Here is a 24027-nt window from a genome sequence, read left to right on the forward strand (position 1 = left end):
GATTAGGGTACACTCACTCTGTAGGTCTTCGAACAACGCACGTACACTGCGACCTGTGTGACACGTTGCGTTGTCTTCCTGGTATATGCCATCGTGCCGATGCATGACCAACTGCATATAGGTGTGGACATGGTCCCGAAGGATAGATGCATACTTGTGTTGATCCACTGTGCCTTCCACATGGGCGAGATCACTCAGGTAAAACCACCTAAACATTCCCCAGAGAATAACGCTCTCTCCTCTGGCGTGGGCCCTTGCTTTCAGACGTTCAATGCCGTACATGCCAGTGGCCATCTGTACTATGGAACATAAAAGGTTATCCATCTGAAAAGGCCACCCTCTTTCCCCAAAACATCATCATCTATCTGATCGTTTCAGTTTAAATTAATCGCAACTGCAATGCGTAAGTACACTCATGCTCATAAATTAAGGATAGTTGCAGAACGTGGTGCCACACAACGTGGCACTACACAGAACTGGAGCTAATGGCATAGCCACGTAGGGAACGCACACGACACAGATAAGTAAGTCCACGGTAGTGGTGACAAGTCGAGAAAACCGCCCCGAAACACATGTGCTACGAAACGCCACTGTTTCCTGCGCATGTACCCCGACATCAGTATGGGATTTGATCACCATGCACACGTACGCAGGCCGCACTAGGGGTAGGCATCCCCTGGATCAGGTTCTCGACCAGCTGCTGGGGTATAGCCTCCCATTTTTGACCAGTGCCTGTCGGAGCTCCTGAAGTGTCCTAGGCGTTTGAAGGCGTGCAGCGATAGGTCGACCGAGAGCATCCCAGACGTGCTCGATGGGGTTTAGGTCTGGAGAACAGGCAGGCCAATCCATTCGCCTGGTATATTCTGTTTCAAGGTACTACTCCACGATCTCAGCTCGGTGGGGCCGTGCGTTATCGTCCACCAGGAGGAAGGTGGGACTCACTGCACCCCTGAAAAGGCAGACATATCGGTGCAAAATGATGTCCCGATTCACTTGACCCGTTACATTTCCTCTGTCAAAGATATGCAAGGGTGTAGGTGTACCAATCATAATCCTGCCCCACACAATCAAACCACAACCTCCATACAGATGCCTTTCAATGATATTAAGAGGATGGTATTTGGTTCCTGGTTGACGCCAAATGAAAACCCGGCGAGAATCACTGTTCAGACTATACCTGGACACACCCGTGAACATAATCTGGGACTACTGTTCCAATGACCATGTACTGTGTTCTTGACACCAGGCTTTACGGGCTCTGCTGTGACCAGGGGTGAGTGGAATGCACCTTGCAGGTCTCTGGGCGAATAAACCATTTCTGTTCAGTCGTCTGTAGACTGTGTGTCTGGAGACAACTGTTCCAGTGGCTGAAGTAAGATGCCGAGCGAAGCTACCTGAAGTACTCCGTGGCCGTTTGCGAGCACTGATGGTGAGATATCGGTCTTCTTGTGGTATTGTTCACTGTGGACGTCCCGTAGTGTAGCGCCTGGACATGTTTCCTGTCTGCTGGAATCGTTGCCTTAATCTTGAGGTCACACTTGGTGGCACATTGAGGGCCCATGCTGCGACCTGCTGCGTTTGACCAGCCTCCAGTCGCCCTAGTATTCTGCCCCTCATATCGTCATCAATATGTGCTCTTTGAGCCATTTTCAACCCACAGTCACCATTAGCACGTCTGAAAACATCTGCTCACTTACTCGCTGCACCCTAGTCTGACATGCACGAACACTGCGTATGTGGACTGCTTCCAGCGCCACCGTGCGACGACCGCAGGTCAAATGCACCGCATGGCCATGCCCTGAGGTGATTTAAGACCGCAAACCGCCCACCAGAGCGTTATTTCACCATGTATTAGCACTATCCGTAATTTATGAGTATGAGTGTATTTAGCTGACTTCACAGCCTTAAATTTGTGTGATTTATCGTGTAATCGTAATTTAGCGGCTTCCTTTTAGTAATCGTGAGGATTACTTCACTTTTCCATTATTTAGTGTCAACAGCCACTTTTCGCACCATAGAGATGCCTTGTCTTAATCAGTTTTCAATTGCTTTTGATAATCTGATGATAGTATCATCTGTAAACATTCTCAGTGGGCTACTTAAATAGTTGGTTGGTTGATCGTGGGGAGGGGACCACACAGCGAGGTCATCGGTTCCATCGGATTAGGGAAGGATGGGGAAGGAAGTCGGACGTACCCTTTCAAAAGAATCATCCCGGAATCTGCCAGAAACGATTTAGGGGAATCACGGAAATCTAGGTCAGGATTGGCAGCGCCGGTTTCAGCTGTCGTCCTCCCGAATGCGAGTTCAGTGTACTAACCACTACGCCAACTCACGCGTCTCTTATATATAAGGGTGTTTCACAATTCATGTTATAAATTTCTAGAGGTTCTAGAGGGGACTTAGTAGATCAAGTTGTACGTAGGAACCCATGTCTGGAAACGTCATCCAAAGACGCTACAGAGAGTCAACATAATAGGTACCGGCACACAAATATGTGTGTATATACCGTGATAATTCGAATCTCAAAGAAAGCAGGTGTTGACAGATGTGAAAATTATCGAACTAACAGTTTAATAAGCCACGGCTGCAAAATACTAATACGAATTCTTTACAGACGAATGGAAAACCTAGTAGAAGCCGACCTCGGGGAAAATCAGTTTGGATTCCGTAGAAATGTTGGAACACGTGAGGCAATACTGACCCTACGACTTATCGTAGGAAATAGATTAAGGATAGGCAAACATATGTTTCTAGCATTTGTAGACTTAGAGTAAGCTTTTGACAATGTTGACTGGAATACTCTCTTTCAAATTCTGAAGGTGTCAGGGGCAAAATACAGGGAGCGAAAGGCTATTTACAATTTGTACGGAAACCAGATGGCAGTTACAAGAGTCGAGGGGCATGAAAGGGAAGCAGTGGTTGGAAAGGGAGTGAAACATGGTTGTAGCCTATCCCCGATGTTATTCAATCTGTAAAATTCGGAGTAGGTATTAAAGTCCATGGAGAAGAAATAAAAACTTTCTGGTTCACCGATGACATTGTAATTCTGTCAGAGACAGCAAAGGACCTGGAAGAACAGTTGAACGGAATGGACAGTGTCTTGAAAGGAGGATATAAGATGAACATCAACAAAAGATAAAAGAGGATAATGGAGTTTAGTCGAATTAAGTCGTGTGATGCTGCGGGAATTAGAATATGAAATGAGACGTTTAAAGTAGTAAATGAGTTTTGCCATTTGGGGAGAAAAATAACTGATGATGATCGAAGTAGAGAGGATATAAAATGTAGACTGGCAATGGCAAGGAAAGCGTTTCTGAAGAAGAGAAATTTGTTAACATCAAGTATAGATTTAAGAATCAGGAAGTCTTTTCTGAAAGTATTTATATGGAAGTGAAACGTGGACGATCAGTAGTTTAGACAAAAAGAGAATAGAAGTTTCAAAATGTGGTGCTATAGAAGGATGCTGAGGATTAGATGGGTAGATCACATAACTAATGAGGAGGTACTGAATAAACTGGGGATAAGGGAAATTTGTGGCACAACTTGACTAGAAGAAGGGATAGGTTGGTAGGACATATTCTGAGGCATAAAGGGATTACCAATTTAGTATTGGAGGGCCGCACGGAGGGTACAAATCGTAGAGGGAGACCAAGAGATGAGTACACTAGACAGATTCAGAAGGATGTAGGTTGCAGTAAGTACTGGGAGATGAAGAAGCTTGCACAGGATAGAGTAGCATGGAGAGCTGCATCAAACCAGTCTCTGGACTGAAGACCACAACAACAACATACCGTGATGATGTTACAGACTTTCTAGGATGGTGGAGAAGCATAAATGTATCAATTTGGTGTAACGGTCCCTGGACCTGAAACGAAGGAGTCGAAAGTTAGAAACGATAACCTATCTGATACCTTTGAAAGTGTGGAATACGTGAACTGGTACTGTTATTGCCACGATCGTACGGTAGGCAATTTTCAGATATAGTAGTATGGACCAAAACAAGGTAAATAGTCCAGTAAACATGGCCTCTAAAATGCATACCTGAGGAGCTATTAGCATTTATTCATCTTCGCTACTGTAGAATGCATCTCCTTTTTGAACAAGTGTTCACAACTCTTAAAGCATGCATTTTAGAGCTCATATTTACTGGACATCTAGTCTTGGTTTGGTCCATATTACCACCTCTGCAAGTTACCTTTACTATAATGGTTCAAATGGCTCTGAGCACTATGGGACTTAACATCTGAGGTCATCAGTCCCCTAGAACTTAGAGCTACTTAAACCAAACTAACCTAAGGACATCACACACATCCATGCCCGAGACAGGTTTCGAACCAGCGACCGTAGCAGTAGTGCAGTTCCGGACTGAAGCGCCTACAACTGCTCGGCCACAGCGGCCGGCTACCCTGCAATGTTAACAACCAGTACGTTTTTCGCTTACAACCAGTTCGTTTCCGGTACAGGGGCACTTACCTCATATTGGTACATTTGTCTGTCTCCATCATCTTATAAATTTTCGTAACATTATCACGGAATCAACCTGTATACGCATACGTTTACAGGTGCCGACGCCTGTAACTTAGATGCTCTGTGGCGTCGTCGAATGACGTCTCTGGATATGTGTTCCTATGCACATCTACCAGTTTCCGTCTACAATCTTTAGGAGTATGCAGCATGAATTGTGAAACACCCAGTAGCTTATAGTAGACGACCTATAGCACTATCCTTGGCAACGCCATATATTACTTCTGGTTTACTCTACGACTTTCCGTCGATTACTTCCGAAGTGTAACGTTTCTGACGAATTCTGTAAGCACAGCTGAGAAGATACTCCATAGTCACACAGTTTGATTAGGATCGGTTGCGAGGACCGGAGTCCTTTGGAAATCTGGAAACAGGAGATCAATTTGATATCACCTGTCGACAGCATTCATTATTTCGTGACAATAAAGAACAAGTTACATTGCACGCGAGTGATATTTTATGAATCCACGCTATCTGTCAATAGAGCGTATTCTTCGAGGTAATTCATTACGTACGAACAGCGAGTGTGTTCCAAAATCCTACTGCAAATCTACGTTCGTGATGTACGTCTGTAATTCAGCGATTACTCCTATTCCTTTTCTTGAGTGTTAGTGTGATCTGTATACAATCTGAAACGGAAGATATGCCTTTATTAAGCGATTTCAGTTGCTTCGTTACACCGAGGACGTCTTCTTCTAAGTCACACAAGTTGGTAGATGTTCGTGATTCGAATTCTGGAATATTTACTTCGTCTTCTTTGCTGAAGGAATATCAGAAAACTGTCATCGGTAACATTACCGTCACTACCGCGTAGAGAATGTATTGATTGCGTCTTGCCGCTGGTGTGCTTCACATACGATCAGAATTTCGTTGGAACTTCTGCCAGATTTCGAGACACAACTTCGTTGCGGAAATCATTAAAAGCACCTCGCACTGAAATCCACATTAAATTTCGAACTTCTGTAAAACTTCAGCAATCTTTGAGATTTTGTGTTCTTTTAAATTCGGCACGCAGTGTTCTGATCTGTTTTGTGTACCATGAGCGATCGGTTCTGTCTCTTATTAACTTATATGGTATAAATCTCTCAACTGCCGTCCGTATTATTTTCTCGAATTCAAGCCACATCTGTACTACGGCTACATAGTTACTTCGGAAGGAATGTAGACTGCCTCTTAAGAAGGCTTCAAGCGAATTTTTGTCTGACCTTTTAAAACAGATATATTTTATTTTTATTTTCAAAGGATTTGGATATTCCGGTATTGTGTCTCGCTACAGCAACCTTGTGGTCACTAATCTGCGGGGATAGACCAGTCCCGGGCTGGAAACCCCTATTGTTTTGTCAACATGCAGATAAGAGTACCTGTGTGACGTCGTTAGACGCAGTAAAACAGTATCCAAGATTATTCAGTGTATTACTCAGAATGCAGGCCGTTGCTGGTGGCCATGTAATCCGGAGGGAAATCATCTGCATCAGTTCGGACTCGAAGTCGATGAAACTCTGGTGAGGCACTCCCCTTCGGCAACCCTGCTTGCAGATGGAGGTGACCGTAACGTGTGTGTTTGATTCACGTGCCGTTTAGAGGAGCACTCAATCCCTCCGACCGCTGCTCGCGTTCTCTAACCAAATGGACCGTGACGTCGGATGTCGAGGTGTCGTGCTGATTGCTGAACCTTGTACACTGGTACGGCAGGCCGTCAGACTTGTGCTGGGGGGTTTTAGGGCAGCTTTCGCCCTGGACCGGAGTCATGTTGGTAGACCCCTGGACTACCCGACAATGCTGGCTGCTGTGCTGAGTTCAGTACTGGATGCACGACTATATCGTCCGTGGCTATGTACCCCAAATGTTCTAGAGAGGGAGCAAGTGTAAGACCAGCGCTAAAAGAATCACAGACATAAGGTGTTACCGTACCATAACCAGAGACCCGAGTGCGAACGACATGAGCGCCATCGACCCCAATGATCAAGTGCCCTACTGTAGCTGTAGGGCTGAGGTTACGCTCTATGACGTCATTCGTAATGACCGAATCGGCCCTCCTCTTTTCGAGCTGTCTGCGGTCTTAGTTCCGCTACATTTACTTAATAAATTTGATGCAGTGTCTTTACTACTTAGCCAGACTTCTTCTAGGCGACACGGGTCTTACATACTGTCTCTTACATGATGTTACGAAGGTAGTTCGGTCTGCACCCTTCTGACGATTTTTTGCTGAGCTCGCTCGCAGTCTTGCTGAAGTGTGTCGTAATTGCTGTCTTCCTGGCAGAGTAATGGTGATGAAATATTCATGCTTCACGGCTGACGGCTGTTGGTACTTCCGTGTGATTAAGTAACGTCGGCGGTTCGAACTTAGAAAATTTTACGCTCCCGTTTCCTTACCAATTTGCCACGTACTATATCCCTGTATCCGTCATGATGCTATTTACTCAGGATTATTTGTTGCTGAGAGGACACACATGGTTTCGCAACCATTTACGAGTGAGCTACCCACGAAGTTTTATGCCTTCCACCGGCTCTGAACAGGTATTTTCGACAACATATTGATCAGCTATAACTGCATATGTGAGGTACCTATTTGAGATGACACTGAAGTCTCCTTAGAGTCTTTCAGCTGTATCAGCCGGCTCGTGGGGTCGGTAAAAGGAACCAATTACTAATTTATTCCGGTTGTCAAGCATAACCTATACCTATGTTCATTCACAGCGATTATTTACTTCAATTATACAAGATAAAATAATTCTAACAGCAACAAACACGCTACGATCAACTGTATTTAATCTATCATTCCTGAACACCGTTAGGTCCTTTGTAAAAAGTTCGACTGGCCCTGTCTCCGGCCTTAACCAATTTTCAGTACTTATATCGATTTGAGCTTCGTGCTTTCTGTTAGTACTTGGAGTTCTTGGTCTTTTCCCAACGCAGCAACAATTTACAACTATAATACTTACGGTTATTAGGCCTACCGTTGACCTGTGTTTGACCTACATTCCTTTTAGACTGAAGCCCTCTTTGTTCTTTTCCCGAGACTCTTTAACCCAAAAAACCACAGAGTCCACTCCGCACAGACACCACTACCTGTGTAGCCGCCTCCTGTATGTAATGGACTCCTTAATCTAAAACCCGATACCACACCACCCTATGCCGCAAGTCGAGGAATCTGCAGTCTACTCAATCGCAAAACCGACTGAACCTTTAATTCAGATCCTCTATTCGTTTCTCCACTGAAGATCCACAATCGGTTCTGTCGACTGTGTTGCAGATGGCGAGCTCTGCCTGCATCTCGGAAGTAAGGGTGGCAGTCTTTACCAGTTCAGATAGCCGCCGAGTGACAGAGAGAATATCTTCCGATCCAAAGCGACACATAGCATTAGTACCGACATAAGCTACCACTTGCACCTGGTTACACCTTGTGCTCTTCAAGGCATCAGAAAGGAATTCATCCATATGTGGGAAGACCCCTACCCCGGGTTTGCACACTGAACACATTCTAATGTTGATTACAGTACCTCGCAACTAATTTGGAGTGGGAGATGGATTTAGACATTAAAATATCTTAGAAGGCGATCTCACATGTATGGAAACTACAAACAATGGACAACCCACTTCATCAGGGGACAATGTTCAGGCTAAATTTACCAACTATTCTGTGAACGAAGGTGAACACGCAGACCAGAATGTGCGTCTGAAAATTTCGGTGAATTGTCTCAGAAAATAAAGGATAGAAGCGTTAGGAACAAAATATCTCTAGTGCTCTTCAAAGTAATCACCATTAGCTACAACACACTCCTGACATCGAATGTAAAACTGTTGGAAATCGTCAGCAAACGCTTCTTGTGGAATCACTCGAAGCACCGTGGTCAGGCGTTTTTGGATACCTAAACCGTCTGCGAATGTTCGCGAACAATAGTTCTTACACTGCCATTGCTTATCTTCAACTCTTCCGCTCTGCTTCTCAAAGACAGTCGCTGATCATCCACATGCATCTGTCGCAGTCGTTAGACGTTGTTTGGGACTGTGCGCGTTGAACCGAACGCGACCCTTCTTCGGCCTCTGAAGCGTTTAAACTACTGAAACGCACACTTTCTTACTCACTGCTTCAACACCAAACACTTGCAATAGCATACCAGGATTCTCTCTCACCATTTTCCCTAATCTGATTGAAAATTTTACGTTTACGCGTTGGACCATTTTGCAATGACACTAATGCGATGGGCGCTTGTAGACAATTGGCGGTTGTCTTTGAGAACGAGTGCAGAAGAGTTGAACGTAAGCAAAGACAAGCACTTTTGTTCATGAATATTCGCAGTCGTTGCGGATATCCAGAAACGCGTGACCCCGGTGCTTCGAGCGACCACAAAGAAATATTTGCTGACAGTTTCCAACAGCTTTACATCCGATGTCAGAAATATGTTGCTGCTGATTGTGATTAAAGAGCTATTAATCAAACGAAAAGCCTATTCTCACGTTAAGAGCTGAATATATAGCCATATCATTGATATAATCATTTCAAAATAAATAGAAAATAAGTATCTTCCTGTACTGGGTTCACGGAGAATTTATCTTTCTAGTATTGGCATTTTTGGTCTATTACGGGACCAATTGTTTTATATTTTCTTAAAACTATAACTTATGCGAAACCCTTCTTTAGGACAGGCTTTCGATTTAATATTGCTGAAACAAGACCAGCTTTCGCATATTCGTATAAGCTTGGCTAGAGATTTGGTGCTGGTTTGCTTCTTGTCGCTTGATGTAATACCACGACGAAAATTGCCTTACAAATAATGTTTGCTTGTACAAACCTGCACATTGTGGCGGTACATGCTGAAGCATAAGTACATCATTAGTATGCTTGTACAAGCTTGCTTGGTTGAAAATTTGTCAAGCATAAAGCAAATTGAACTATCCGATTGCTTGCACAAACTTACCCTGCAGATGGTCAAGCATGCTTGTCAGATTTGCACTCACTCGAGTGCCCTTTTTAAGGGTAATTTAAATGACTAAAAGAACAGTGTTAAAATATTGACAACCTCATGGTGAACAGTCACTAGTTGAAACCTCAAGAAAAAATGAAATTTTTACTGTAGTTGTTTCATTGCGATATAGCGTATAAAGCCTATTACTAGGTACATCTACATCTACAAGACAACTTCGCAAATCACACTTACGTGCCTGGCAGAGGGTTCTCTGAGCCACCATCATACTATTTCTCTACCGTTCTACTCTCTAACAGCGCTTGGGAAAAATGAACACTTAACTCTTCTAGTGGGACCTCAGATTTCTCTTACTTTATTATGATGATCATGTCTCCCTAAGTATGTTGGCGACAATAACAAATTTTCACATTCTGAAGAAAAGCTTGTCACTGAAATTTCGTGAAAAGATCACACCGCAACGAAAAACGCCTTTGTTTTAATTATTGCCATTCAAATCGGTTATCATATCCGTGACACTCTGTCCACCATTTCGCGATAATACGGAACGTTTTGCCTTCTTTTTAACTTTTGCCATGTCCTCCGTCCACCTTATCTGGAAAGCTTCCCACATAGCATAGTAATACCCTGGCAGAGGACGAACTAGGGTAATGTACGCAGCCTCTTTAGTGGATTTGTTATATCTTCTAAGTGGTGTGCCAATCAATCTCATGATAATTTCAATTCAAGTTGGTCGCAATTGTAATTACTACGTAATGTGACCTTTCTGACAGAAAAATATGAACTCAGTCGCACAACTGATGCGATACTCCATTGTCATGCAATTTGATTAGAATTCTCTCCTGTCGAGAACGGCGTCCAAAAACTTCTGGGAATCTATAAATATGCTATGAATTTGAGACTCCCGGTTGTATGTGACTGCTAAGTATGAGGCTGTTGTATCAGCATATTCTGAAACGAACCTTGTTGGTATGCTACGTGGAGCAGAAAAAAAGTCTTTATTGCTTTAAGCTGCTTCACTACACCGAGGATATCTACAAGTACTTCTAAGTGACTTACGTTGGCACTATTGGCAGTAGTGGCCATTAAAATTGCTACACCAAGAAGAAATGCATTGGACAAATATATTATACTAGAACTGACATGTGATTACATTTTCACGCAATTTGGGTGCATAGATCCTGAGAAATCAGTACCCAGAACAACGACCTCTGGCCGTAATAAAGGCCTTGATACGCCTTGGCATTGAGTCAAACAGAGCTAGGATGGCGTGGACAGGTACAGCTGGCCATGCAGCTTCAACATGAACCACAATTCATCAGGAGTAGTGACTTGCGTATTGAGACCAGCCAGTTGCTCAACCACTATTCACCAGACGTTTTCAATTGGTGAGAGATCTGGAAAATGTGCTGGCCAGGGCAGCAGTCGAACATTCTCTGTATACAGAAAGGCCCCTAGAGGACCTGCAACATGCTGTCGTCCATTATCCTGCTAAAATGTAGGGTTTCGCAGTGATCGAATGTAGGATAGAGCCACGGGTCGTAACACATCTGAAATGTAACGTCGCTGTTCAAAGTGCCGTCAATGCGAACAAGAGGTGACCGAGACGTGTAACCAATGGCATCCCATACTGTCACGCCGGCTGATATGTCAGTATGGCGATGACGAATACACGCTTCCAACATTCGTTCACCGCGATGTCGCCAAACACGGATGCGACCATCATGATGCTGTAAATAGAACCTGTATTCATCCGAAAAATGTCGTTTTGCCATTCGTACACCCAGGTTCGTCGTTGAGTAATCCATCGCAGGCGCTCCTGTCTGTGATGCAGCGTCAAGGGTAACCGCAGCCACGGTCTCCGAGCTGATAGCCCATGCTGCTGTAAACGTCGTCGAACTGTTCGTGCAGATGGTTGTTATCTTGCAAGCATCCCCATCTGTTGACTTAGGGATCGAGACGAGGCTGCACGATCCGTTACAGCCATGTGGGTAAGATGTCTGTCATCTCGACTGCTAGCGATACAAGGCCTTTGGGATCCAGCATGGCGTTCCGTATTACCCTCCTGAACCCGCCGATCCCATATTCTGCTAACAGTCATTAGATCTCGACCGATGCGACCAGCAATGTCGCGATACGATAAACCGCAATCGCGATGGGCTACAATCCGACCTTTATCAAATTCGGAAACGTGATGGTACGCATTTCTCCTCCTTACACGCCGGTCAACTGCTGTTTGTATATGAGAAATCGGTTGGAATCTTTCCTGATGTCAGCACGTTGGAGGCGACGCCACCGGCGCCAATCTTGTGTGAATGCTCTGAAAAGCTAATCATTTGCATGTCAAAGCATCTTCTTCCTATCGGTTAAATTTCGGGTCTATAGCTTGTCATCTTCTTGGTGTAGCAATTTTAATGGCCAGTAGTGTAGATTGAAGGGATAACTAAAGGTTAGTAAAAATGATAGGTCTGTAAAAATTTGACATACTACTACAAATTCGGGAGATTGGTATTAAATTTGCCTGATTCTGTGATTTGTGGCTCAGCGATGGTCTTTGTGCTTTCCACAGCTGCATACCAAGACTTATTCGCAATTGGAGAGACGGACGGAGTGCTGTCAATCGGATGGATAAATCGAGACGAGCTGAAGCAGGAAACGTTCGAGGTGCTGCTGACGGCGTACGAGACAGACGACCCTTCGTCGCTGGTCACACAGGACCTCGTCGTGATCGTGAAGGACATCAATGATAACATACCTACTATCACAGCGACCAGCTTCAGCACAGCGGTCGAGGAAAGCTACTCTGGTGCTTTCAACTTCAGCATCACCATCGAAGATCCCGACCTGGTAAGTCTTCATTAACGGACATGCAAATCGCTTTCACCTCTTCACTCACTCGCCATCTTCGAGAAAAGTGCCGCAGAGTTCCGGTTTTGATTATTCGTCAGGACTGAACCCTCAACAACTGGATTGGCAAAAATGATAGGGAATATTAAAATAACAGCGCGGTTGCTCGTGGGTACGAAGGTGATTCTGAAAGTCGTGAGCAACCGTTTGTTTCGACTGTCATTTTAGCAGTGCAGTGAAAACGATTGCACTGTCGTAAACTGAAGACTCTGGACTGTGTATCGATTCGTTGTGACGCCATTAACTTCCATCCGTGGCCACCAGTTACATTTACAAAATGGTTGACATAAATTGGAACGGTGGTCTGATCATTTAATACTAAAAGACTACGACCAAGGTATGGACGGGGCCAATGAATTGATATATCAGACGTGATTTAACACATAAATAATTTATTCATAACATACAATACATAAAACCAACTACGTAAACCCTGCTTCGATGCTTACGATTGCCCAAAATAGGAGGCCACCACTTTCGAATTGGAAAGACTTTAATTTAAGAAACTAAAACGCCTATTATAATTTTAAAAAATAATAATAACACAACACATAAGTTAGGTCTAAGTGAACGCACTTTTAAATCTTTAATTATTAATCACAAAGCGTGGGTTTACCACATATAAATTCTCATTGCAATATAAAACATAAATACTTGAATTCACAACACAGCATGACTTCAAAATTTCTACCTGGACAACCTATGGTCCTAAAACTTTCGTAGTACATTCCAGCCAATCACATTAATAAATTATAAACACGGTTGGTAAAATACAAACGTTTGCACTATAATCAATTTTAATAATCCACAATAACTCAAAAAAACAACATCAGAAGTTCGATACGGAGCATATATGCCTGTTTATACAATCTTTCGGACCAAAATACGCACGAGGGCCACCATAACAGAAGTGCGCTAGTTGCTTTTAGGATAGATTCTCCCATTAGCTTAATCACTGAGCACATATATTTACTTAAGCGACAACTAAGATAGTTAATGCAAATAGAAGGTATTTCTAAAGGTTTTTTTCCTTCCTCCCTTTTAACAACGGGGTTTACACTTTGAGGAGACGCAATAGCAATCTAGCGGGCTCGCCTTCACTACTAAACTAGACGCGTATCCGCTGTTCAAGCCAAACATTAACAACACAGTTCCATATTCCTGACACCCTTATAGTCGGGATCAAAACAAAACCAAAAATCCCAAGAGCGCAAGATGCAGTATAGCTTCAGAACAGATCTTTCTTCATGCGGTTGCCTTCACAAATACAGGTATCGAAATGAAAACAAGAACGTGTAACAACATTCCCTAACCAGCACAATGTTCTTCTTTAGGTCCCGGTAGCACTAGACAACGCTGACATGCCAATGTAAACAAACCTCTAAGGCAACACCCTCCAACTGAGAAGCCGAAATCAATGTGACCCCTTATCAGCTTCGTGATAGGACTCGAACCCCCAAATACTGCCAGTGCAACTAGCGGTATGGCGGACACATATACCCAGGGATTAACAGAACACTAGACTGAACTAGAATTAACCTTAATAATATACTAGATCTTGGGAGACAAGGAACTAACTCCCCACCCGAAATTCTGCAACCACAGGGCAAGAAGATGAGCTACCAAAACATACAAGTGCAAATGTACACAAATAACTACCAAATACAGCACTACACCTGTCAGCAACGATGCGTGGAGGAATCTGCACTGTCAGAATTGCACCCGTGAACTGAACAGAGGATTGCCACAGCGGTGGCCCACAAGGCAGGAAAGACGACTGTATGAACTCAATCCCAAAGGACGATCAACTTGAAACATTCACACTTAACTGCTTTTCTCCTTTCCCTCGGCGCACTTCGTCGTTTGTCCGTGACTGCTGTGCACAATTCTGGGCCGTCCTCAGTCGTCCTGGCAGACACTGACCCAGCCGAACTGCTCTCGGACTCAAACCCTCGCCGAACGGCGGCTCCACCGGCCTATGATGGTTACTGTTTGTTTGCCTTCGTCGACGCAGGCGATGATTAGATTGCCATCCACCCCCCCCCCCCCCCCCCCCCCCCCCCGTGAACAACCAGTGAAGAATGGACAGAGGGGCCCAACCAAGCCGGCGTTCCTCCACGGGTAGAAGTGCGGGTTCGATAACAACACCCATACGCGGAAGGCAGGATGTCGACGTCACCAGAGCTGACACGAAGGTTACTGCGCGACAACCTTCTGCAGCGTGTTTTTTTTCCCTTTATTGTTATTTATAACACCTTACATAAGGTGGGCCGGCAGCAGCATGTTACGCTGCTCTTCAGTCTCAAGTTTTACAATGAAAATACAAGGGAAACTCAGAAGATACAATACAAAGCTGTGGGCAAAAAAACCGTGCACACAGAAACAAAGAACACGAAGCCGTTCACACTTGACGAAAAAAAAACGCTAAAAACTGTCGGCACAGCGCACAAACACTGACAACTTCGACGGCACAGGTGAACGAAGGAGCGTGACGGCGAAGAACTCTAAACACAAACACGATGGCACACACAAGAGAAACAGATGGCGCTGATCTCCGGCGCACAGATGTCCACTTAGCGTGTGCGAGTCCAGGGACCTACCATGAGGCGAAGAACGTGGTGGGGGAGGGAGAGAAGAGAGCAAAGATGCCAAGGGCAGAGGGGTGGGGGGAGGAAAGAAGGTAAGGGGGCAGAGGAACCCTCTGGGAGGAGGGGGAAGAGAGGGAGGAGGGAGGGAAAGGGGAGAGAAGGGAGGGTGCCCATAGGACCAAACACAGGAAGAGGGAGGGAGTATCAAAGTTGGTAGGAGGGGTAGATGGAGGAGAGGCGCGCATCATCAGGGAGGAGCAGCTGGAGGAAGCCACCTTGGGAGAGGGTATGGAGAGTGGAGAGATGGAGACTAGGTGGGACATGGAAGTACAGGCGCAGCAGCAGACGGGGAGGGGGTGGAGAGGATGGGAGAGACAAGCAGGTGAGGGGGATCTAGTTTACAGGAGGTGTATACGATCCGTATCTGTTCGAGGAAGAGGAGGAGGTGGGGGAATGGAATAAGATCGTACAGCATCCACTTGGGGGAGGGGAGACGGATACGATAGGCGAGACGGAGCGCATGGCGTTCAAGGATTTGAAGGGATTTGTAAAAAATAGGAGGCGCAGAGATCCACGCAGGATGGGCGTAGCAGAGGATAGGGCGGATAAGAGATTTATAGGTGTGGAGGATGGTGGAGGGGTCCAGACTCCATGTACGGAGCTTGAGGAGACGGAGCCAGGAGTGTGCCTTGCTTGTATTGTCCGGAGATAGGAGGTCCAGGAGAGGCGACGGTCGAGGGTGACGCCAAGTTACTTAAGGGTGGGGGTGAGGGCGATAGCACGGCCATAGATGGTGAATAGATATCTAGAAGGCGAAAGGAAGGGGTGGTTTTGCCTACAATGACCGCCTGCTCCAGCGTGACCGCGCTCGCCTATAAATACACTCCTGGAAATGGAAAAAAGGACACATTGACACCGGTGTGTCAGACCCACCATACTTGCTCCGGACACTGCGAGAGGGCTGTACAAGCAATGATCACACGCACGGCACAGCGGACACACCAGGAACCGCGGTGTTGGCCGTCGAATGGCGCTAGCTGCGCAGCATTTGTGCACCGCCGCCGTCCGTGTCAGTCAGTTTGCCGTGGCATACGGAGCTCCATCGCAGTCTTTAACACTGGTAGCATGCCGTGACAGCGTGGACGTGAACCGTATGTGCAGTTGACGGACTTTGAGCGAGGGCGTATAGTGGGCATGCGGGACGCCAGGTGGACGTACCGCCCAATTGCTCAACACGTGGGGCGTGAGGTCTCCACAGTACATCGATGTTGTCGCCAGTGGTCGGCGGAAGGTGCACGTGCCCGTCGACCTGGGACCGGACCGCAGCGACGCACGGATGCACGCCAAGACCGTAGGATCGTACGCAGTGCCGTAGGGGACCGCACCGCCACTTCCCAGCAAATTAGGGACACTGTTGCTCCTGGGGTATCGGCGAGGATCATTCGCAACCGTCTCCATGAAGCTGGGCTACGGTCCCGCACACCGTTAGGCCGTCTTCCGCTCACGCCCCAACATCGTGCAGCCCGCCTCCAGTGGTGTCGCGACAGGCGTGAATGGAGGGACGAATGGAGACGTGTCGTCTTCAGCGATGAGAGTCGCTTCTGCCTTGCTGCCAATGATGGTCGTATGCGTGTTTGGCGCCGTGCAGGTGAGCGCCACAATCAGGACTGCATACGACCGAGGTACACAGGGCCAACACCCGGCATCATGGTGTGGGGAGCGATCTCCTACACTGGCCGTACACCTGTGGTGATCGTCAAGGGGACACTGAATAGTGCACGGTACATCCAAACCGTCATCGAACCCATCGTTCTACCATTCCTAGACCGGCATGGGAACTTGCTGTTCCAACAGGACAATGCACGTCCGCATGTATCCCGCGCCACCCAACGTGCTCTAGAAGGTGTAAGTCAACTACCCTGGCCAGCAAGATCTCCAGATCTGTCCCCCATTGGGCATGTTTGGGACTGGATGAAGCGTCGTCTCACGCGGTCTGCACGTCCAGCACGAACGCTGGTCCAACTGAGGCGCCAGGTGGAAATGGCATGGCAAGCCGTTCCACAGGACTACATCCAGCATCTCTACGATCGTCTCCATGGGAGAATAGCAGCCTGCATTGCTGCAAAAGGTGGATATACACTGTACTGTACTAGTGCTGACATTGTGCATGCTCTGTTGCCTGTGTCTATGTGCCTGTGGTTCTGTCAGTGTGATCATGTGATGTATCTGACCCCAGGAAAGTGTCAATAAAGTTTCCCCTTACTGGGACAATGAATTCACGGTGTTCTTATTTCAATTTCCAGGAGTGTAGTACAGGCCAAAGAGTCTGCTGCAGTAAACACGTGAGTCGGTCGTGTTACCAACCTACGGTTTCTAAGTACACCAAAGACAGAACTCTCAATCGATAGTGGGTACACTACGGGCGGGAGTTCAAACGAAAGAGCTTCATTAAGGACCAACCCTGAACAACCGCGGAAAAACGAAATAGAAGCGAAGCAATAAGAGACAGCAACGAAATGCTAGAGACCGATCGCGCCCAAACACTGTCGATTACCAAAAATATTGGCTCCACACGGCGCTCAGGAAACGAGCCGTGGAAAGATGGAAGTACACACGGCTCATAAATGTTTCGTTTCAACAGTGCACTGTCAATGAATTCCTTGCTATAGAGGAAAACTCAAGCCGCCACAGACTTCAGACGTGAGTGTGAAGATATGTGAATGGCCGAAAGGCGTGCTAGAGGACGAGTGAAACGCTTCAAATTTAGAAAAACGCGTATGAAAAGTGAGCGTCGTTGCGGTCTACCACCAACCGTCCGTACGGTAGACAACAAGGAAAGAATTGACGAGTTCGTTACAGAAGACAGACTAGTCGCTGAGAATGAAATCGCAACGCAGCTTCCAAACTTATTCAGTTCTGTGCTGCAAAACATTCAGAAGTTGGGTTATCGGAACTTCGTATCCATGGCTCCCGCGTTTATAGACTAAAGGGTTCAAAGTTCAGAGAAGAACCAGTGGTGTGGTTTCGAAATGAAGGAGACGGTTTATATGACTACTGCGACAGGAGATAAAAACTGGTTCCATTAAACAAAAGTTCGTGACATAGAAAGTCGTATGCCCGGCACTCATTAATCCTGGTGTCCGGTTCATCCGGATCGCTTTTTAGGTTTACGTACCTAAATCGATAAAAACGGAACCCTTGTAGGACTACTTTGTTGTCGGTGTGTCTGGCCGACTGTTAAGAATTCTTTGTCTGGACGACGTATGGAGTTGAAATTTTTCTCATTTACTGAGGTCTACGGTCGACTGGCGCTGTAAAAACCCAAGTTTCTAAATTACCGCAATCAAAAGATACGGCCATTTGTCACATACTCGTAAACTCATAAAACTCACTCATCAAAACTTATAGGAAGCATCCTACAGGTTTTGATGACTGAGTTTTCGAATGTCAAAAAACGTGACGTAAATGTCGGTATCTTTTGGTTGCATTAAAGTAGAAGCTTAAATGTTTTGCACCGCCAAGTGACCGTACGCCTCAGTATGTGAGATAAATTTCAACTTGACATGTTCACCCATTTCTTATTTAAAAGAGATCTTAACAGTCCGACAGAGAGATAGGCAGAGAGACGGACAACAAAGCGGTCCTATAAAGGGTTCCGTTTTTTTCAGATTGAATTACGGAACACTAAAAATGACACAGATCATTAGGCAGAGTAATCAAAATATCCACGGGTGTACTGCCGGTCTATAGTGTCCAACGGGCACAATATTTCGGCGATCAAACATGTCGCCATCATCAGGTGAACTGACGGACTGAGCTCCTGTGAACCCGCCGGCACGGAGATCCGTACGCTATGGCTGCTCAGAGGGAACTGGGTTCGGTCGCGGCAGCGGCCGATTTAAATACCCTCCGCCCGCGGCGCGCTCCCTCCGCCGTCCGCGCCCCGCGCCACGATAGCGCGGTGGAACAGATTGCGGCGGCGTCTGAGATGACGTCGGTGTGATGGCTCTGTCCGCCGTGGTCGTCACAACTATGCGTTTGCTCGATTTACTCTTGATTAACCCAATCGCTGGTTCCCAAGCCTTGCTAAGATTATAGCCACAGTCACGGTTTATGAGGTCGTCATTGTTGCGAATTTCGATGGCCTCTCTAACAACGCTGTCCCAGTATCTCGACGTCTGTACCAGAATCCTCGTGCGGTCATACTCCATAGCGTGATTTTCCGACAAACAATGTTCAGCGACCGCCGACTTGCTCGAATACATCAGTCGAGTGTGCCTCTGGTGTTCACGGCATCGATCCTCGACGGTACGCATCGTCTGACCAATATACGACTTGCCACAATTACACGGAATCTGGTACACGCCGGCCTTCCTCAAACCGAGGTCCTCTTTGGCGCTCCCCACCAGTGCACGAGTTTTATTCGGAGGACAAAACACAGTTCCGACCCGGAACTGGTGGGGCACCAGAGGCACACTCGACTGATGTATCCGAGCAAGTCACGAGTTGAGCAAGTCAATTACGCGTTTATCTACGCAATAATGGAACACATGGAACAAAGTAAGCGAAACTGAATTCGTGTATGACATCACTGTTAAGAAACTGTTGGGTTAAAACACCCATGCAGACCCGAAGTGTAAGCTCTGAAACCCGTGAAAAAAACTGAAGGAAATTCGTTCAGAGCAGCTTACCAAATGAAAAATCATTTATAGCGAGGGTGAAAGACCTCAACCGTCCCTAATTGTGGGGCAAGGATACGGATGGGGTGACACGTAAAATTTAGGGTATCGCTGTAACAAATGGAGTAATTTCAAATACACTTGGTACATATATGACTTATTAGTTGTACGTTAGTACTACACAGGTAATGAACGCACAAAACATTCATTGGTATATGAGGTAACAAGAGGAAAAAATCGAAGGCGACCGACAATTTCCTGGCAGTTGACATTTAACATCATAACTACTCTAGGGTTCTCCAGGGACTTCGTAGAAGGAACAAAACGTATAATGAATCAATTTTTCGTGCATTTGTATTCTGATAAAATGAGAAAAAAAGGATGACCGGGCCGCGCTGACTAATAAACTAGTTTGTAAATTGAATGTAAAGTTATTTATTGTTTTCCATGTTTCGCAACATTTGTGTAGAAGCACTCTGAACGCAGACGGGATTAACAGACAGTTCTAAGTGCCTCTTCCGTGCGACCAGGCGGACAACGGGCGCTTCAGCATCGCTCTGGAAGAAAACGAGTGGAGCGACGCCTTCCTGGTGGTGCCAGCCAGCGGGTACCAGTCGACTAAGGTTACCATCTCAGTGCTGAACCCTGCGAGCCTGGACTACGAGAACAGCGACTGGAGAACCATTACACTCACGGTAAGGGACAATTATTAATCACTATATTGCTCTGCAGGTTCGAGAAGAACCATGCAGGACCCTGTGGTACGTCACGCCGGCCTTCGTCACTGGACTATAACATGAAACATCGACCCAGGCAGTAATTTATTCTAAGTGTATGGACGTCATTACACGCACGAATACACACGACAACACGTGAAGTTCTAGTACAGATACCAGGATGAAGTGGCAGCCCGTACACCAATTCATAGCAAGTCCTGCAGACAAACGATATCCCTAGAGTACCGAAAATAGTTTGACACAGTGCTACACTGCAGATTGTTATCAACGGCTCAAGCGTACGTAATAGGTTCTCGGATACTCCGCAAGCAAGTATACGGTTCATAGGTAGGTAGTTGACCAAAATATTGTCTCTATTGAGGTCTACATCTACATCTACATTTATACTCCGCAAGCCACTCTACGGTGTGTGGCGGAGGGCACTTTACGTGCCACTGTTATTACCTCCCTTTCCTGTTCCAGTCGCATATGGTTCGCGTGAAGAACGACTGCCGGAAAGCCTCCGTGCGTGCTCGAATCTCTCTAATTTTACATTCGTGATCTCCTCGGGAGGTATAAGTAGGGGGAAGCAATATATTCGATACCTCCTCCAGAAATGCACCCTCTCGAAACCTGGACAGCAAGCTACACCGCGATGCAGAGCACCTCTCTTGCAGAGTCTGCCACTTGAGTTTGCTAAACATCTCCGTTACGCTATCACGGTTACCAAATAACCCTGTGACGAAACGCGCCACTCTTCTTTGGATCTCCTCTATCTCTTCCGTCAACCCGACATCGTACGGATCCCACACTGATGAGCAATACTCAAGTATAGGTCGAACGAGTGTTTTGTAAGCCACCTCCTTTGTTGATGGACTACATTTTCTAAGGAATTTCACAATGAATCTCAACCTGGCACCCGCCTTACCAACAATTAATTTTATATGATCATTCCACTTCAAATCGTTCCGCACGCATACTCCCAGATGTTTTGCAGAAGTAGCTGCTACCAGTGTCTGTTCCGCTATCATATAATCATACAATAAAGGATCCTTCTTTCTATGTGTTCGCAATACATTACATTTGTCTATGTCAAGGGTCAGTTGCCACTCCTGCACCAAGTGCCTATCCGCTGCAGATCTTCCTGCATTTCCCTGCAATTTTCTGATGCTGCAACTTCTCTGTATACTACAGCATCATGGAACTTCCGACACTATCTACTAAGTCGAAGTTCAGTGTGACACTGATGTCAGGTGGTCGAGTGTAACAGGTCTTGGTGAAACAAAATTAGTTGTTGCACTTTTCTACCGGCCATCCCATTCCGCTGTGACAGTTCTACCAGGTGCATTCAAGTTCTAAGGCCTCCGATTTTTTTTTCTAATTAACTGCTCACCCGTAATCGATGAAACTGGCGTTACTTCTCGACGTAATCGCCCTGCAGACGTACACATTTTTCACAACGCTGACGCCATGATTCCATGGCAGCGGCGAAGTCTTCTTTAGGAACTGCTCACCCGTAATCGATGAAACTGGCGTTACTTCTCAATGTAATCGCCCTGCAGACGTACACATTTTTCACAACGCTGACGCCATGATTCCATGGCAGCGGCGAAGTCTTCTTTAGGAACTGCTCACCCGTAATCGATGAAACTGGCGTTACTTCTCGATGTAATTGCCCTGCAGACGTACACATTTTTCACAACGCTGACGCCATGATTCCATGGCAGCGGCGAAGTCTTCTTTAGGAGTCTGTTTTGACCACTGGAAAATCGCTGAGGCAATAGCAGCACGGCTGGTGAATGTGCGGCCACGGAGAGTGTCTTTCATTGTTGGAAAAAGCCAAAAGTCACTAGGAGCCAGGTCAGGTGAGTAGGGAGCATGAGGAATCACCTCAAAGTTGTTATCACGAAGAAACTGTTACGTGACGTTAGCTCGATGTGCGGGTGCGTTGTCTTGGTGACACAGCACACGCGCAGCCCTTCCCGGACGTTTTTGTTGCAGTGCAGGAAGGAATTTGTGCTTCAAAACATTTTCGTAGGATGCACCTGCTACTGTAGTGCCCTTTGGTACACAATGGGTAAGGATTACGCCCTCACTGTCCCAGAACATGGACACCATCATTTTTTCAGCACTGGTGTTTACCCGAAATTTTTTTGGTGGCGGTGAATCTGTGTGCTTCCATTGAGCTGACTGGCGCTTTGTTTCTGGATTGAAAAATGGCATCTACGTCTCATCCATTGTCACAACCGACGAAAAGAAAGTCCCATTCATGCTGTCGTTGCGCGTCAACATTGCTTGGCAACGTGCCACACGGGCAGCCTTGTGGTCGTCCGTCAGCATTCGTGGTATCCACCTGGATGACACTTTTCGCATTTTCAGGTCGTCATGCAGGATTGTGTGCACAGAACCCACAGAAATGCCAACTCTAGAGGCGATATGTTCAACAGTCATTCGGCGATCCCCAAAACAATTCTCTCCACTTTCTCGATCATGTCATCATACCGGCTTGTGCGAGCCCGAGGTTGTTTCAGTTTGTTGTCACACGATGTTCTGCCTTCATTAAACTGTCGCACGCACGAACGCACTTTCGACACATCCATAACTCCATCACCACATGTCTCCTTCAGCTGTCGATGAATTTCAACGAGCAACTTAAATTGGAAAGACCACATAGAAAATATTGTGGGGAAGGTGAAACAAAGACTGCGCTCTGTTGGCAGAACACTTGAAGATGCGACAAACACACCGAACAGACATCCTACATTACGCACGTCCGTCCTCTGCTGGAATATTGCTGCGCGATTTGGGATTCTTATCAAGTAGGATTGACGGAGAAAATCGAAGAAATGCAAAGAATGGCAGCCCGTTTCGTATTATCGCGCAATAGGGGTGAGAGTGTCACTGATATGGGGTGGCAGTCACTGAAACTAAGGCGGTTTTCTTTGCGGCGGGATCTATTTACGAAATTTCAGTCACCAACTTTCTCTTCCGAATGCGAAAATATTTTGTTGATACCCACCTACGCAGGGAGAAATGATCATCGCAATAGAATAAGAGAAATCAGAGCTCGAACGGAAAGATTTAGGTGTTCCTTTTTCCTATGAGCCATTCGAGAGTGGAATAGTAGAGAAGTAGTATGAAAATGGTTCGATGAACCCTCTGCCAGGCACTTAAGTGTGAATTGTAGAATGACCATGTAGACGTAGACGTAGATGTAGATGCTTGCGTCTCACTTAGACAGTGAACTGAAGTCTCTTAGTTCCACTAATATGGACATAGAGGAATTACGGGCTAAGTTTAAACAGATTGTGGTCTTGAGAACTATATGCCTAGTAAGTGGATTGAGCACGAAAAAGACCCAACATGGTTTAACAATGAAATGCGGAAAACGATAAGGAAGCAATAACTGTTTCACTCCTAATTCAAAAGAGAAGGTGCAAACGATGACAGGCAAAAGTTAATAGACATTCGTGCGTCTATGAAAAGCTTGATGGGCAAAGCATACAGTAACTTCTACCGTCATAACTCAACAAAAGATCTCGCCGAGAACGCGAGAAAATTCTGGTGCAGTGCAAAATCCAAAATCGATAAGCGGGTCTAAAGTTTCCATCCAGTCACTCGACCGGTCTGGTGTGGCAGTTTAAGATAGCAAAACGAAAGCCGAAGTTTTAAATTTCGTGGTTAA

General features: G+C 46.0%; 1 protein-coding gene across 2 annotated transcripts in view; it reads left to right on the forward strand.

Annotated features, from left to right (window-relative positions):
* Nucleotides 1-24027, forward strand: part of LOC126278373 (cadherin-23-like) — a 520639-nt gene that overhangs the window by 249178 nt on the left and 247434 nt on the right. For both annotated transcript variants that reach the window (XM_049978447.1, XM_049978446.1), the window contains exons 9-10: nucleotides 12022-12299; nucleotides 20157-20321. In XM_049978447.1, the coding sequence (XP_049834404.1) occupies nucleotides 12022-12299; nucleotides 20157-20321 (443 nt within the window). The remainder of the gene's footprint in view (nucleotides 1-12021; nucleotides 12300-20156; nucleotides 20322-24027) is intronic.

The sequence above is a fragment of the Schistocerca gregaria genome, chromosome 6, assembly GCF_023897955.1.
Source record: "Schistocerca gregaria isolate iqSchGreg1 chromosome 6, iqSchGreg1.2, whole genome shotgun sequence".
NCBI lineage: Eukaryota > Metazoa > Arthropoda > Insecta > Orthoptera > Acrididae > Schistocerca > Schistocerca gregaria.